The following is a 14,680-nucleotide window of genomic DNA, read 5'->3' as shown; positions in this document are numbered from 1 at the left end:
CCCCCCCCCCCCCCCCCCCTCTCTCTCTCTCTCTCTCTCTCTCTCTCTCTCTAAAACCGTCTCACTCAAAATCTCTCTCTTTCTATCTCGGCTCTCTCTCTCTCTCTCTCTCTCTCTCTCTCTCTCTCTCTCTCTCTCTCTCTCTCTGTCTGTCTCTCTCTCTCTCATGTCTCAAAATCTCTCTCTCAGAAGCGGAGCACACACGAAGATCGAAGTCGGCACAACAAAAATCCCCTTTGCAGCCAAGCCTACAGGGCACCTAATTTCCCACAAAAAAGAAAGAAAGAACGCGGCCAAGCCAGGGAGGGATGGGAGGACGGCACGCCGCCACCACACAGGGGTTTTAAGGAGAGGAGTGTGGTGCTAGCCGTCGCCCACCCTAACCCTTGGTCGTCTGCCTCTTTCTATCTCCCTTCGCACGTTCGCAGTCCCCCGCCGATTCTCGCTGCAACCTTCATGCGATCATGCCACCTCGCAGTCGTCCCACTCTCGTCTCACTCTCATCTGCCTCGTCCTGCGACGCCGCCGCCGCCTGCCGAACAGCCCGGCTCCGACATTCGGCCGCTTTCTTCTCGCGGGTGCAACGAGAAAATTGGGGAAGGCGCTGTTTGGCAGGTGTGACTAACAGGTGCGGACAGCTGCGGACAGCGGCCGTGAACCATGGCCGCACCGCTCGAGGAGGCCCAACGGGAGCTCGAGGAGGCCGGCGAACGCCAACGGGAGATCGACCGCCTCATCGCCATCGAGAACCAGAAGCTGGAGGACCTCAGACAAGAGCGTGCGAACAAGGGCCGTGGGCGCCCGAACAAGACGCACGCCGGCAAGGTGAAGGGCGCGGAGGCCCGCCTTGCGCGGCTGCAGCGCGGCTTGTTGCCGTCGGAGGTCGCGCCGAACGTGCCGCGCACGACGGACGAGCTCGTGAGCTCGGCACGACAGCATCCGCAACACCACGCTGCGGCGAGCGCGGCGCCAGTGGGAAGGCCCTCCGGCTCGAAGCGCGCGCGCGGCGAGGGCGAGCCGGCCGACGACGGCGAGACGAGCGACGGCGACGGCGACGACGGCGACGAGAGCCCCGAGTTCAAGCAGTTCTACCGCGTCTCGCCCGCGCAGAGGTCGTTCAATGAGGACGCCGCGCACAACTACATGACGCACGAGCTCGCGCGCTCCGAGATCACCGTGCACCCGGACAACCTGCTCGCGAGCGGCTGCAAGCACGATCTGATCGGCGTCGGGCCGGTGCACATCTGCGCGCCGCACAAGGCCGGCTGGGTCGCGGAGCGCGTCGGCTCGCCGCGGCCGCTGCACTATCGGCCGACGGCGAGCGACGTCGAGATGCTGCTGGCGCAGCCGCGCGACGCGACGCCCGCGCAGCTCTCAGACACGGCATTCGCGCGCGGGCTCCACCTGCCGCCGTCGAGGGCAGAGAAGCTCGCGGCCGAGGCGGCGGCGGAGGAGCGGGCGCGGCTCGCACTCGAGGAGGCCAACTACCGCCGCCTGCAGCAACAGCTGCGCACGCGCGTCGAGCCGCCGGCGCTGAGAGAGGCGCCGCCGCCGCAGCTCGCGCAGGCCGTCGGTGGCGACGAGCTGCCCGGGCCGTTGCCCGGCATGGCGACGCAGGCCGTGGAGCCGGCGCAGCTGAGCAATGGGGACGACGCCGACAAGGGCCCAGAGCTGGCGGCAGAGGGCGGCAGCGACGGAGAGGAGGCGGCGGGAGGCGAGGCGATGGAGGACGACGGAGGAGGCGACGGCGGCGGCAGCGGTGGGCGGCGACGTGGCGGCGGCGGTGGCAGTGGACGGCGCCGAGGCAGTGTAGGTGGTGATGGCGGCGGCCGCGGTACGCAACGTGGCGGAGGGCGCGGAGGGCGCGGAAGGCGCGGAGGGCGCGGAGGCAGCGGTGGCAGCGGTGGCGGCAGCAGCGGTGGCAGCGGGCGCAGCCCGATCAAAAAGAGGGGGCACGATCAGCGTGGCGGTCGGTCGTCGCAGCAGGTCGCTGCCGACAGGGCGCGACGTAACTCAGAAGCAAGGGCGGCGAAGAGGGCGGCAGCGCGCGCAAAGGAGAACGCGGCTGCTGCGGCGCTGGAGCAGCAGGGGGCGCAGCCGGCGGCAACCAGCAGTGGCGCCTCGGCGACCGGCATCCTTGCTGGCCTGCATGGGAGGATCTTCGGTAGTGGATAGCCATGAGAGCGTCTAAATCCTCCTTCTCCCTTCCACTCCCTTCCTTTCCCCTTCCCGCCCGTTCCCGGCCTCCGGCCGGCGCCTGCGGCCTTTTTTTTCTTTTCTGGTAACACTGTAAAAAAATGCCCGAAAATTGCGCGCCCGCGACGTCCACGCGTCCCTCTCAGCCCCGGGACAGCTGTCTCGCCGCTGCCCCCTTCTTTATGGCCGCCGCCAAGAATTATTCCGCCTACGACGACGCCACGACCCGCCGGCTCCTCTGCGGCGATCTCTCGGAGGAGACGCGGCTGCCGCGTGAGCTGCTCGAGCGCTTTCACGCGATGTGGTGGCCTCGGCCTCCTCGCTCGCCTCGGCCCCTATCGCCGCACTCACGCGTGCCCGCCGTCACGCTCGATCGCAGGTGCGAGCGCTCGCGCCCCTTCTTTGCCGCCGTCGACGAGACCAGCACCATGAGCGTCGGTGCTCTCGCCGAGGTCGTGCGAAGCCTCGGCGTGCACTCGGACCTGCTCTGCCGCTCCGTCAGCCGCGTCATCGCCAGCGGCGCCGAGGCTGTCAGCTTCTCCGCCTTTGTCCGCGGCTACGCGCAGCTGCACTCGCGGACTCTGCGGGAGGCGCTCCCCTTTGCCTTTGCCGTCTTTGACTTGGATGGCGACGGCCTCCTCTCGCCGGCAGAGTTTCAGACCGTGCTCGAGGCGCGCAGCGCGTGCGCGGCGGCGGCCCCGCCCCGCCGCGCCCCCCCCATCGCCTTCTCCGCCCCGCAGGCGAACCTCGAGCTCAAGCAGCTCGACCCGGCGGCCGTCCGCCGCGTGCTCGCCGCGCCGCCCTCGTCGGACCAGCAGCTCCGAGGCGGTCGGGCGCGACCAGTTCCGCTGCTTCGCCGACATGCCGCAGACACGTCCTGGACGTGTCCGATAGGCCTCACGCGCGACCAGTTCCGCTACTTCGCCTCGCTCTCCTCCGAGACGGTCCTCGCCACCTGCGGCTTCCTGCTCCACGTCTCGGCCTTCTACGTCCCCCTCTACCCGCTCGGGCCTGAGGCGGAGGAGGAGGCGGAGCGAGAGGCGGAGGAGGCCGCCGCCGCGCAAAAGGCGGCGGGCGGCGGCGGCGGCGGCGGGGCGGACGGGCCAGACGCGTGCGGCGCGTCGGCGGTCGGCGAGTCGTCGGACGGTGCGAACCCGTTTGAGGACTCCGACATGCTCGCGGCGCTCGAGTCGCTCAAGACGACGCCGGAGGAGCGGGCCGAGCGGCAGAAGGGGAAGGGGAACGAGGCGATGCGCTCCCGCGAGCCGCACGCCGCCTCCTTCGCGGTGGAGCGGTACAGCGAAGGTCTCGCCGAGAGGCCGCGCGACGCGAGGCTGCGCGCGACGCTGCTCGCCAACCGCGCGGCGGCGCACACCTCGCTCAGGAACTGGAGGCGCGCGCTCGACGACGCGAAGGAGGCGCTCGCGGTGAGGGCGGAGCACGAGGCGAGGGCGGAGCCAGAGGGATGCGCGGCGGCCGCGGCCGCGGCGGCCGGGGCCGAGGGGGGAGCGGCCTCCTGCAGCGCTGCCGGAGGGGCAGACAGTGGCTCTCGCGCCTTGGCGGCGGCGTCGCAGGTCAAGGCTGCGCGGCGCGGGGCCGCGGCGGCGCTGCGGCTCGGCCTGCTGGCGGAGGCAAAGGCGCTGAGCGAGGAGGGGCTGCGGCTCTGCGGCGGCGGCGGCGAGTCGGAGGCGGCGGAGCTGCGTTCGGTCGCGAGCGAGATTGCGGCGCGCGAGGCGGCAGAGGAGGCGAAGAGGGTGGCTGCCGCGGCGCGCGCCGCCATGGAGGAGGAGCTGGCGGCGGCGCTGCGCGCGCGGGGGCTCGCGGTGGGAGAGTTTCTCGACGAGGGGTTGCGGCAGCAGTGCGTCGGCGAGCACGCTGGTGCTCGTCTGTGGTACGACTCTGCCGCGGCAGAGCTGCACTCTCCGGTGCTGCTCCTCTACCCGGAGGCGTCGATGTCCGACTTCATCCAGGACGTGGCAGAGGGGGAGCGCCTCGCCGACCACCTCGAGGAGATGTTCGGCGAAGCCGCCGAGCGCTCCCCGCCGTGGGACACCGAGAGAAAGTACGCCGCGCCGGCGCTGCAGCCCTACCTCGTCCTCGACGCCGACGGCGAGGCTGGCGTCGGCACTTGCCGGCGCCTCGACGCCTCGACGGCTCTGCTGCCGCAGCTCGCCGCCCTGTGCGCCGAGGGCTACACCGTGCCAGGCGTGCCCATCGTGCACGTCGTCGTGCGGCGCTCCGCTTTCGAGCGAGAATTTCTCCGCACTGGCGGCGCGGCCTGAAACGTGACGGGTGAGAAATAAATAAAACGGACACCTCTACTAGGAGATGGGTAAAAAGGAACAGGTCCCCGCCCTGCGGTCTTTGTGCAGGGTTCTTTGTGGGTGTGGTCGGCGACTAGCCGGGGTCGTCCTCCCGATGGGGGACTATCACTAGCCGTCTTCCACATATGGTCCCTCGGGTCCCTGCTGCTCCTAATCTCGTCGTACATCCTCCTGCTGATCTCCGCAACATCCTGCTCCCTCCCTCGTCTCGCCCTGCGCGTCTGCTCCGCCTCACCGTCGTCTGCTCTGCGTCGTCTGGTGACGGGTCCTCCCATAGTCGGTTGAGGTCGCCGCCCTCCTCGTGCCTCTTCCCAACGTTCCCTCGGCGGCCGATGCCGTCCGCTCCGGCTCCCCAGTCCCCGGGTCTGCCCTGCTCTCTTCTGCGCTAGCTTCTGTTTCGTCATCACTGATGTCCGTCCTCTTCTTTCTCCTCTTGTTGTATGCTTTGTAAAGTATATCGCGTCGATTCCTTTTCGCGTGAGCACCACCCTGAAGCCCGCCCAGCAGCTGAACCGCTCCCTAAGTCGAAGGAGCATCATCAGTCTCACCCACTTCGCTCGCTGCCCACTGTCTCCGCTCCCTCCCGCTTGGGCCGCCGTCGTGGCCCTCGTTCGTCCCACTGGCTGTTGGCCCGTCCCCTGAGGGAGGGTGTAGAGGATGTAGAGTGTAGAGCGCTGTAGAGCTGTAGAGATGTAGAGCGCTCTGGAGCGCTGTAGAGCAATGTAGAGCTGTAGAGCTCTACATCCGCCGCGGGACGAAGCGCCTGCGTTGTAGAGCGATGTAGAGGCGCTCTACAACGTGAAATCTCTACAACAAACTCTACATCATAAGCGGCGAACGAGGCACGGTCGCTCTCCGACATGAGGCGCGTTGCACTTGCCAGTGCTACCCTGGCCTTCTCTCTGCCCGCCCAATGGGTGGCAGGTGCCTCTGCTGTGCTGTGGCATGCCTCACGGCTTTTACTGGCCGGCGCCTCGGCGCTTCAGCTCGGCTCGGCGTAGCGATTGTGGCCAGCGCAACTCGCCTGGACTCAACGCTCAGCCAGGAGCTCCCGCACGCGCTGGCGCGAGTCATGGCGCATGCAACGCTCAACAATGCTCGCCTCGCCTCGCGCAAAGGGCCGTCCTCGCAGCCGACAGTCCACCGCCTGCTAAAGAAGCACAGCGACGAATGCGGCACCGGCGACGCATGGCAGGCTGGTCATGACGCAGTTGTAGGGTGTTGTGTGGCGTCAGAGTGACTCTCTGTGTGTCAGGGACAGTCAGGGCCGTCCATCAGAGCTCCAGTAAGCTCGGAGACACCCCATTATTAGCGGTTCGACCTCTTTGTCCCGGCGGTTTGGCTGTAGAGCCTCTACAACAAACTCTACAGCAAAATCGCGCTCTACATCGCTCTACAACGCAGGCGCTTCGTCCCGCGGCAGATGTAGAGCTCTACAGCTCTACAGCGCTCCAGAGCGCTCTACATCTCTACAGCTCTACAGCGCTCTACACTCTACATCCTCTACACCCTCCCTCAGCCCGTCCCCACGTTACCTCTGTTATCCCTCCTCCTCCGCGACTCCCTCAAGGCTGGCCGGGCCTCCTTCCACCCAGCGAAGACGGGTGAGAGTGTGCGGCGGGCGGCTAGGTTGAATTTTAGCCCCGTTTGAGAATCGGAGGCTTTTCAGTGTATGTAGCTCTTACGAACTTTTAGATTTAGTCTGTAATAGTCACACACTTTTTCATTGCAGCAAGGCCTAGCCGCTTGCAAGTTGAACATAAAGGGTGTGGATGCTGGTCACTTGTAGTGAGCGTCGGGCTGGTGGTTCGACACCGAGTTTGAAAGATCTGTTTCTCTCGTCTCTCTTCACAGGAAAATCCTGTGAAGAAAAGCGGAGAAAAAACAGAAACCTTTTCTGCCTCGGCCTTAGCCGTCGGTACTCCGAAAGCGTGCTATCCAAGTAGCACGCAGCCGGGTCCCGAAGGTGTCCCATCCCAAATTCGTGCCGTCGACAGACCAGATTCGTGGTCCCTTGGTCGACTACACCCGCCTTTGGGACGGTAGCCCGACACAATACTTGGAGCACTTGGAGTGCAGTCATTAACCGCACATCCAGGGCCGGGGAGCTCAGAAGCGCACCCAGATACATTTGTCTGTCTTTTGGATTTTTGGTCGAGCCCGCCGACCCTCGGAAGTGCCGCGCGCGCCCCCCGGGGGAGGACCGCATGGATGCGCAGGCAGGCCCTTTTACCCTGCCAACGTACATACATCCTACTTCCCCGGTGGACGCCCAGCGCCCCGGGCGGCCCCCGGGGGACCCCCGCGGGCCGACGCCCGACCTCGCCGGCCGATCGGGCGAGCCAGCACACTTCCCCGTGTCACATTCCTTCCCTGGCGCCTCTGCGCATTCATCCCGCTACTCCGTTCACACCTCGCCCATTCACACCCTGTATGTTCACATTCACACCTCATACGTGCTCGCTTTTTCGATGCAAGTACCGCACAACCCTGGCACAACCCCCCTGACCCCCCCTCTGGACGCGTCCACCCTCCGTCCAACATTCGCTTGCGGCAGCCACCTCCAAGTGTGCTCCTCCGCTAGAGTCACCTTCTCCTTCGCTACGCCCTGCCTGAAGAGCGGGGAGGTTCTCGACTGCCACGTGACGATACGAGCACGAGCGGGACAGGAGCAGGCTCGGCGTTACAGGAGCAGGCTCGTTGGTTGGCGGCTCCCGCGCTTTTATTTTTTTTGAAGTTGGAGAGGGAAAACATGTCGAATGTCGTCCGAAAAAGAAGAAAGAAAGCAGTATGCCAAGGCATATCCTCAAAACGGAAGGTTTTTTCTTTCTTTCCCAAGGGGTGGGGATGTCGGGCGGGGTGGGGAGTGGGTGGGCGCCGGAGTGGGAGTTGTGGTGGTGTGGGACTGCTCCTGTGGTGCGGGCGACGGCTTCTGAGGAAGCCGCCGCCCGCGCCTCGCCTGTCGCGTGAATCGTGTCGTGCGACCGCGTTTTTTGGAGCACTTGGAGCACTTGGAGTGCAGTCATCAACCGTGTCACATCGAGCGCCTTCAAATTCTTTCCCAAGGCAGGGCCACATGCTTCTGCCAGTGCATGGGTCGCTGCTCGCAGTCTCCTCGCTTGTCGCGCCCGCTCGCCTTGCCGCGCCTCAAGCGGGCGGCGCAAGCTCTGTCTTGTCCGAAGCCTGGTTTGTCAAGACAGAGACCTTTGTCACCGGCAAGCCGTTTCCCGAGATCAGGCCTCACCTCGAGGCGCACAAGGCGTGGGTCGCAAATCTGCGGCAGCAGGGCGCCACGATCACGAGTGGCTACCGCGTGGACGCCGATGGCCGGCCTGGTGGCGGCGGCCTCATGCTCTTCAGGGCCGCCTCCCATGCCGCGGCCGAGCAGCTGTGCCTGCAGGACCCACTCGTGTCTAGCGGCTGTGTGGAGTGGGCCGTCAACGGATGGGTGGCGGAGGTGGGCGATCTAGAGCTCGTCGACGGTGGCGCGTGGTGCGAGAAGCAGGCTGCGCTGCCCGACAGCCCATCCCGGCGCAATGACCCGCCGACGGCGGGCGGCGGGCGGCAGCTCGAGGTGGCTGTCGTCACGGTCGCCTTTGGTCGCGTCGGCGCGCGCACCGCTCTCCCCTGTCTGGCCGCTCCTCGCTGCTGAGTCCCTCGTTCCCGCACGCCCCTCCTGCAGACGGCATCGAGGCGGCCGTGCGCGGTGCGGTCGAGGAGCGGGGCGAGGTCGTGCGGTGGTGCGTGAGCAGCCTCGACGGCGAGGCGAGACGCGCCACCGCGGAGGTTGTGATACTGCCGCATGCCGCGCCGCATCGTCAGGAGGGCTGAGGGCGCATGTGGCCGAAGCGGCCGCGCTGCTGTGCCTGAGCGGGACGCATCTCCGCGCTGAACGGTCCCTGTCGGGGCGTGTGACGTGGTGGGCGCGACCGGCTTCCTGGAGTCGGCTTTTTGCACGGCAGCGGCACCGGCTACGACCTACGTTGGTCTCGCCGCGCACCTGATTTTTCCCGCGTCCCAACAAAATGGGACAATACGTCCGTGCGCTAGCCACGCGGGCGCCGCACACCGCATTGAATTCTGCAGCCGCTCCGACACCGAGCTCCGAGCTCCGAGGTGGTCTCCCCGCGCGCATGCAATTGCATACGGCTTTACGGACGCCACATTATCCCACATACCGCCGGCAAGCCGTATTAGTTAGGTTATAGCGCATTGCCTGCGTTGCGCGATGCGACACTTGTGCGGAGAGAGGGAGAGGAGAGACACCGATACCGATATGCCTCGCATACCGGCCACATTGCCGCTCCCTCCGCAACGAACGCAATGCCGACGTGCTGATAGACCCGGAGGACGGGCTGGCGGGCTCTCACGCGCGAGGCATCTCGGTGAGCTTGGGCGGCTCCGCCTTCTTGACCTTCTGGGGCCCGTCCATGACGAAGCCTTCGTGGGTCATCAGCTGGTTGGACTGCTGCGCCATGGCGCACGTGCCGCAGCAGAAGGCGTAGATCGTTGTCTCGCACGGGTCTTCCTGGATTTTGTACTTCTCGAGCACGGCCTGACGTGTGGCGAGGAGGGCCTGCCCCTCGCAGCAGAAGCCGGCAACGCGGAGAGGAGGGAAGGCAGAGCCGCCCATGCGAAGCGGCGTGGCGCAGCATAGCATCCAGAAGGTGTTGTCCGGGCCGCACTCATTGACGACTCCCGCTTTTGCCTCGAGGTCGGTGTAGAAGCAGCAAGTCGGGCCAATGTGCGCGATGCAGCAGACGCACGCGTTGCCGTCGGCGCAGGCCTTGTGCTTGTTACATTCGAACATGCCGATGTCGAACGTGCCAGCCACATGCGCGGGAACGGGCTCGACCGTCGCCATGTCGCCGGTGTGGCGGTGAACGCGACCCCCTTCAAATCTCGGCGGTCCTCGGCGGGCGCCACACGGTCTATAGAGGTACGCCCAGCGCCCCAGCCCACGCCTTCGGGGGTTTTATCTGGTGGAGTCCTTGATTGCCAACAGCATACCTACACGCCGCCGCCGCCCTCCACCTCGACCCTCCACCTCGCCCACGCCGCCGCTACCCTCCACCTTCTTCCCACCGCCGACCGACCGCCGCCGCTCACGCCTCCGCCGCCTTCCATCTCGCCCACGCCTCCGCCGCCCTCCACCTCTCCCATGCCGCCCCCCCGCCCTCCACCTCGCCCACCCCTTTGCCACCACCCTCTCCTTCGCCGCCCCTCGCCCCCACCGTCCTCCACCTCCACCCCTCGCCCTCCCCCCCGCCCTACCGAACCACCCGCCGCCCGCCCATGCAGACTTCCGCCCTCCCGCCGCCCTCCCCCCTTTCTGCCCCTCCGCCTTCGCCATCCCCCATCTGTGCATTCCACTCCGTTCGCTCCCTCCCGCTTGGCGCCCATCCCGCCCTCCGCCCTCGCCCTCCGCCCCTGCCCTGGCTGGCCTGGGTGGCATCTCTGCATCATCACGCGCCAAGTGGGAGGGAGGTGGACGGGGCCCTGAGCCGACCTAGCCCCAGACGGAACGGGGCGCCCAACACGTGCCCGGATTACTGTGCCTTCCCCTAGGCCTTCCCCGGGTGCAGCCTTTCGGTTCGTGAAGGGTCGGTGCGTGTCGTGACCCCTGGAACACCCGTACCCCCGCACCATCTCCGTCGCTTGGTTCCATAACCTCTGCCACAACAACAACAACACGTCTCGCGCGCGCGTGAACAGGGCTTTGCAGGGGCAACTACACAAAACAGGGGCTCCAGGCCCCAAATGACGTGTGAGTGTTAGATTTGTTTGGTATTGCTAAAAAATCTGCCACAACTTGAGCACAACCGGGAGCGGCCAGGGCTCATAGACTCGGTCGAAAGACCCCAGATTGGCATCCATGGACCATGCCTTTCTGGACAGGGTGGCCCGCCACAAGGACCCCAGGAATTGCGACTCGCCGCTTTCCTCCCGCTGTGATTCTGTGTGAGCTCTGAGAGAGAGATTTTTAGCTTGTTTGTTGTTGAGCTCTGTGTCTTGATTTGCCAACAATATACTTAACACACCCCGGATGCGACCATGCACAAAGGTCTCTGTCTTGACAACGCAGGCTTCGGGCAAGACAGAATGCGCCGGTAGTTTCATAAAAACGCTCGAAAGGGACCATTGGGCTTGTACTATTAACAACGAAGGCGCTCTCAAAAAAACAAACTCTCTCTCGTCCTTGCCAGCCGCCTTGCTGCCGACCGACCATACTCCCGCGAAGCATGCCGGATGCGGGCAAAGACGACGCCCCTCTCCTTGCGAAGCCGCGGCAAGAGTACATCAGCCGCAAGCGCGAGGAGTTTGCTGTCGCGGGCAGCCAGACGGCGACGCATGCCTTCGGGACACCCTACCTTCGCAGCTGCTCACTCGACGCCGTCCTGTCGTGGATAGCATTCCTCTTCATCTGCTGGCCCATCGGGGTCGTGCTCGTGCTCTCCGGCTGCTGCTGTGGCCCGCTGCTGTTCCAGAGGTTCGCCATGTGGTGCCTGACCGGCCCGCTCCGCAACTCGCTGCTTGGTGTGCTGCTGATGCGGATCCCGTCGCTGACCTATGACCTGGCGATGAATGGGTACCAGTTCCTCTTCCAGGGGTTTGAGCAGCGCATGTGGACCGACACGCTGCTGCCGGCCAGGCGCGAGTACCTCGACGCCAACTTTGGGCGCAACCTCATGCTCTGGGACACAGTTCGCATCGGCGACTACGGCCTCGCTCGCGAGATAGCGCTTGACCCGCACCGCAAGCGCGCCGGCTGCCTCGACGGCTGGCTGATCAAGGGGGCGACGCTGCCGCAGGCGACCAACCTGCCGCTCTTTTTCCACACCGGCGCCGAGTACCACACCGCCTGGCGCAAAGCCTTCCGTGAGCACATCACGGGCGAGCAATATGCAGGGCGATGTGCTGAGCCTTCAGTGAGCCTCTCCCGAGCCCTCTCTTGGTCGCCCCTAGGCGCGCCGTCGGTGGTCGCCAAGCTCAAGGACGGCGGCAGAGCCGCGCGCGAGGAGGCGAGGCCGCACTTGAACGCGTGGCTGGCGTCGGGGTGGGGGGGGATCCAGCCGCCCGCGGCACTTTGCTCGCTGCGTGGATGGCGCAGCTGTGATCAGCGTCTCTTCACAGCTCTAGCTGTGAGCAGGCACTTGGCTCGCGGTGGATGGCGCAGCCCGTCTTCGAGACGCTCGCTTCGCTGCTGCTCGACGTGCGACCGACCGCGCTCGAGGGGGAGGCGAAGGAGGCGTGGGACGACCTCATCACCAAGGCGACTGAGATGGGGCGAGATGGGGCGAGATGGGGCGAGATGGGGCGAGATGACGCGTGACGCCACCTCGCAGGTCGCCATCTACACGACCGTCGGCGCGCTGTACTGGCTCTTGCCGCCCTCGTACCCGCCGCTGCTGCAGACGGCGGGCACGCTCGCCCCCTCCGCCCTCAAGCGCTTCCTCTACCTGCACTGCAACAGCGCCAGGCCAGAGGCCCTCGCCGGCCGGCCGGTCGACTGGCGTGCCTTCGCCGACGCGGTGCCGGGCGTCGAGTCGGTGCGTGTTAATTAACTGTTAATTAACTGTTAATTAACTGTTAACTAACAGGTGCCGGGCGTCGAGTCGGTGACAGCCGACGTGAACGGGGTGCGCGGCCGTCCGCTTGTCCCGCCCGGAGCCTGGAGCCGACCTTCGAGACGCGTGTCGGGAGCCTGTGTCGGGAGCTTGCTCCTTAGGTGCGCCCCTCCGGCTCCGGGGCGAGCTGCTGCGAGGCGACGTGCGGCTCCTGCCTCGGCAGCTCGGACGTGCCTTCGCGGGAGGAGCCAAAGGTCGACAAGCTGCTCGACTCGGTCTGCATGGCGCTGCTGCTCGCGGCGGCGGCAGGCGAGGGGGCTGACTCATCCTCGCCCTCGCCTCCTCGCCTCCTCTCCTCCTCGCCCCTCCTCGCCCCTCCTCGCCCCTCCTCGCCCCTCCTCGCCCCTCCTCGCCCCTCCTCGCCCCTCCTCGCCCCTCCTCGCCCCTCCTCGCCCCTCCTCGCCCCTCCTCGCCCCTCCTCGCCCCTCCTCGCCCCTCTTCCCCCCTCCTCCCCCCTCCTCCCCCCTCCTCAACCCCCCCTCAACACCCCCCGCCCCCCCCCCCCCGCGTGCGGCAGGCACCACCTCTGGCTGCTCCAACACCCTCGCCAAGCTGCTCCGCTTCCCGCGCGGCGTCTTCCCAAAGGCGCTCGGAAACAGCCCGCAGTGGACGGAGGACGCCGACGAGATGGCGGCCCTCTTCCGCGCTTGCCCGACCGACTTCGTCATCGAGGCGCCCTGCCTCGCCCGCCCCTCCTCACACCTCTCTCCTTTGACGAGCCACGCCTCTCGCCCTCAGGCCCTCCGCCTCGCCTGCCCCGTCGCCGGCTCGCACAAGGCGTGCCATCTCCCCACATCTCCCCACATCTCCCCACATCTTCTCCTATCTCCCCGTACCTCGCCTGCCCCGTCGCCGGCTCTCACAAGGCGCTCGGCACGCCGGCAGTGTGACGCCACCATCAGCGAGGGTGGCGAACCATGCACACCTCAACCGGTCCCTCAGGTGCTCGACAAGCCGATGCAGTGCCCCTTCCTCGACGGCACGGTCACGCTGCCGGCGGAGAGCATCGTCGTCGCGAACTACAACACCGCGCACCTCGACCCCAAGGAGTGGGGCGACGACGCGATGGCCTTCGCGCCCGGCCGCGCGGACCACGACCGCTACCTGGTGTGGAACGGGCCCTTTGGGCGGGGGTGGGAGAACGAGCAGCCCCCCGCGCCGCGGCAGTGCCCGGGCGAGGAGCACGCCGTCGCCGTCATCTCGATCGTGGTGGGTGCCTTCCTCGACTACCACAAGCCGGCCGGAGGCGGGCCGCCCAAGAACACGCGCACCGCCGGCGACGCGGAGGCGGCGAGCGAGCCGGTTGCTCGCTCGCTCGCCTCGGAGCCGCCTCAGTCCAAGTCCCACCCGCTGGCGACCTTTTGTTACTACGCATTCGGGGGCTCGCAGTGAGGGCCTCCGGAGGGCGGCCTCTCTTCATGGATGCGTGTGTCCACTGCCCGGCGTACATTCATGCACCCCGGCGTTGCGCAGCCCCTCGCGAGGAGCTGCATGCTTCGGGGCGTACGTGCGTTGAGTCTGGCCCGTGGCCGTGCGCTGGCCTTGCTCGTCCTCTCCGTCCGGTGTGGGCGTGATGATCCAGAGATATCTAGCTTCTAGGTAATCGTCCGCAGTTGCCACGAATCTCGATTGCGATGTGCTGACCCGCGCGGCCGCGCGGAGGTGTGTGTACGCGTCACGGGGCTGTATAATACAAAACCGAAAAGCCGATCGCTGACTTCGTTTTAAATCTCTCAGCCTGCAATTATGACCTGCCCCTGCCGCGTGTGCCCTTACCCATACCCTCTGGAACCCTGCGGCGCACGGACGCTGCGGCGCCTGCCACATTGCACATACTGCCCTGCCCGCATACTGCCCTGTCCGATCCCCTACCTGCCCCGGGTGTGAAACCCACACTGCCCAGCTGTGAATAACTGCCCGCTCGCGAGGTCTCGGAGAAACTTAGGGTTATAAACGTACACGCGTATATATTGATTTTCCCTGCATTGGGGTTCCCAACAATATGTGCCCCGTCATGTTGTAATCAACGCGCCACCCACGCCATTCTGAGTGCTCGCCTGCTCTCCTCTCGCCAGCAGGTGCGCCGTCGCAGAGCATCGCGGCTCGGGGCCGCCCGCCACCAGAGGGCAGAGCCTGAGGGTGCTGTTCTCCATCTTTGGCCAGCCCGGGAGGCGCGCCGGCGACCACGAGAAGGGAGGGCGGCACGCCGGCGCGGCTGGGCTCGCAGCCACACCGCGGCGCGGGTGCAGCGCCAGGTACTCTCGCACGCAGCCGCCGCCGCCCGGCAGGTCAGCCGCGAGCTGCCTCAGGTCGGAGGCCAGCCTCCTGCCCGCCGCGCGGTGCAGCGCCGCGTCGGTGCTGCTCAGGCTCCTCGCGCTCGCGTCGCTGCCGTTCGCCGCCCAAGCCAGCGCTCGCGCGCCGGCCGGCGAGTCGTGCGTGTTGGCGGCCGGCGGCAGGGTGGGGCAAGCGCCAAGCCCGGCGCGCAAGCACGTCACGAGGAGCGTCTCCGCGAGTCGCTCGGTGGTTCCGACC

General features: G+C 66.6%; 3 protein-coding genes across 3 annotated transcripts; 2 read left to right on the top strand and 1 right to left on the bottom strand.

The window, feature by feature from the left end:
• Positions 1-7,701: 7,701 nt before the first annotated feature.
• On the top strand, positions 7,702-7,986 carry EMIHUDRAFT_59835 (hypothetical protein; the record flags this gene model as incomplete). Its single annotated transcript, XM_005785275.1, has 1 exon — positions 7,702-7,986. A coding segment is annotated over one exon (285 nt), but the record flags the coding sequence as incomplete, so codon positions are not given.
• Positions 7,987-8,886: 900 nt separating this feature from the next.
• On the bottom strand, positions 8,887-9,384 carry EMIHUDRAFT_112086 (hypothetical protein; the record flags this gene model as incomplete). Its single annotated transcript, XM_005785274.1, has 1 exon — positions 8,887-9,384. One exon carries the CDS (start codon positions 9,382-9,384, stop codon positions 8,887-8,889), a length of 498 nt encoding a protein of 165 aa, XP_005785331.1.
• Positions 9,385-10,725: 1,341 nt separating this feature from the next.
• EMIHUDRAFT_467898 (hypothetical protein) lies at positions 10,726-13,863 on the top strand. Its single transcript, XM_005785273.1, has 9 exons — positions 10,726-11,414; positions 11,487-11,602; positions 11,671-11,793; positions 11,867-12,052; positions 12,122-12,160; positions 12,250-12,397; positions 12,666-12,820; positions 12,887-12,925; positions 13,091-13,863. The coding sequence occupies exons 1-9, from the start codon at positions 10,763-10,765 to the stop codon at positions 13,538-13,540; spliced, it is 1,908 nt and encodes a 635-aa protein (XP_005785330.1). The 5' UTR covers positions 10,726-10,762; the 3' UTR covers positions 13,541-13,863.
• Positions 13,864-14,680: the final 817 nt, after the last annotated feature.

The sequence above is a fragment of the Emiliania huxleyi genome, assembly GCF_000372725.1.
Source record: "Emiliania huxleyi CCMP1516 chromosome Unknown EMIHUscaffold_162, whole genome shotgun sequence".
NCBI lineage: Eukaryota > Haptophyta > Isochrysidales > Noelaerhabdaceae > Emiliania > Emiliania huxleyi.
This window is presented reverse-complemented; position numbering and strand designations above follow the sequence as displayed.

Coding starts and splice junctions, on each gene's coding strand:
- EMIHUDRAFT_467898 (XM_005785273.1), top strand. CDS start 10,763: ATGCCGGATGCGGGCAAAGACGACGCCCCTCTCCTTGCGAAGCCGCGG. Junction 12,161..12,249: donor TGACAGCCGACGTGAACGGG/GTGCGCGGCCGT, acceptor CTTGCTCCTTAG/GTGCGCCCCTCCGGCTCCGG. Junction 12,926..13,090: donor CCGTCGCCGGCTCGCACAAG/GCGTGCCATCTC, acceptor CCGGTCCCTCAG/GTGCTCGACAAGCCGATGCA.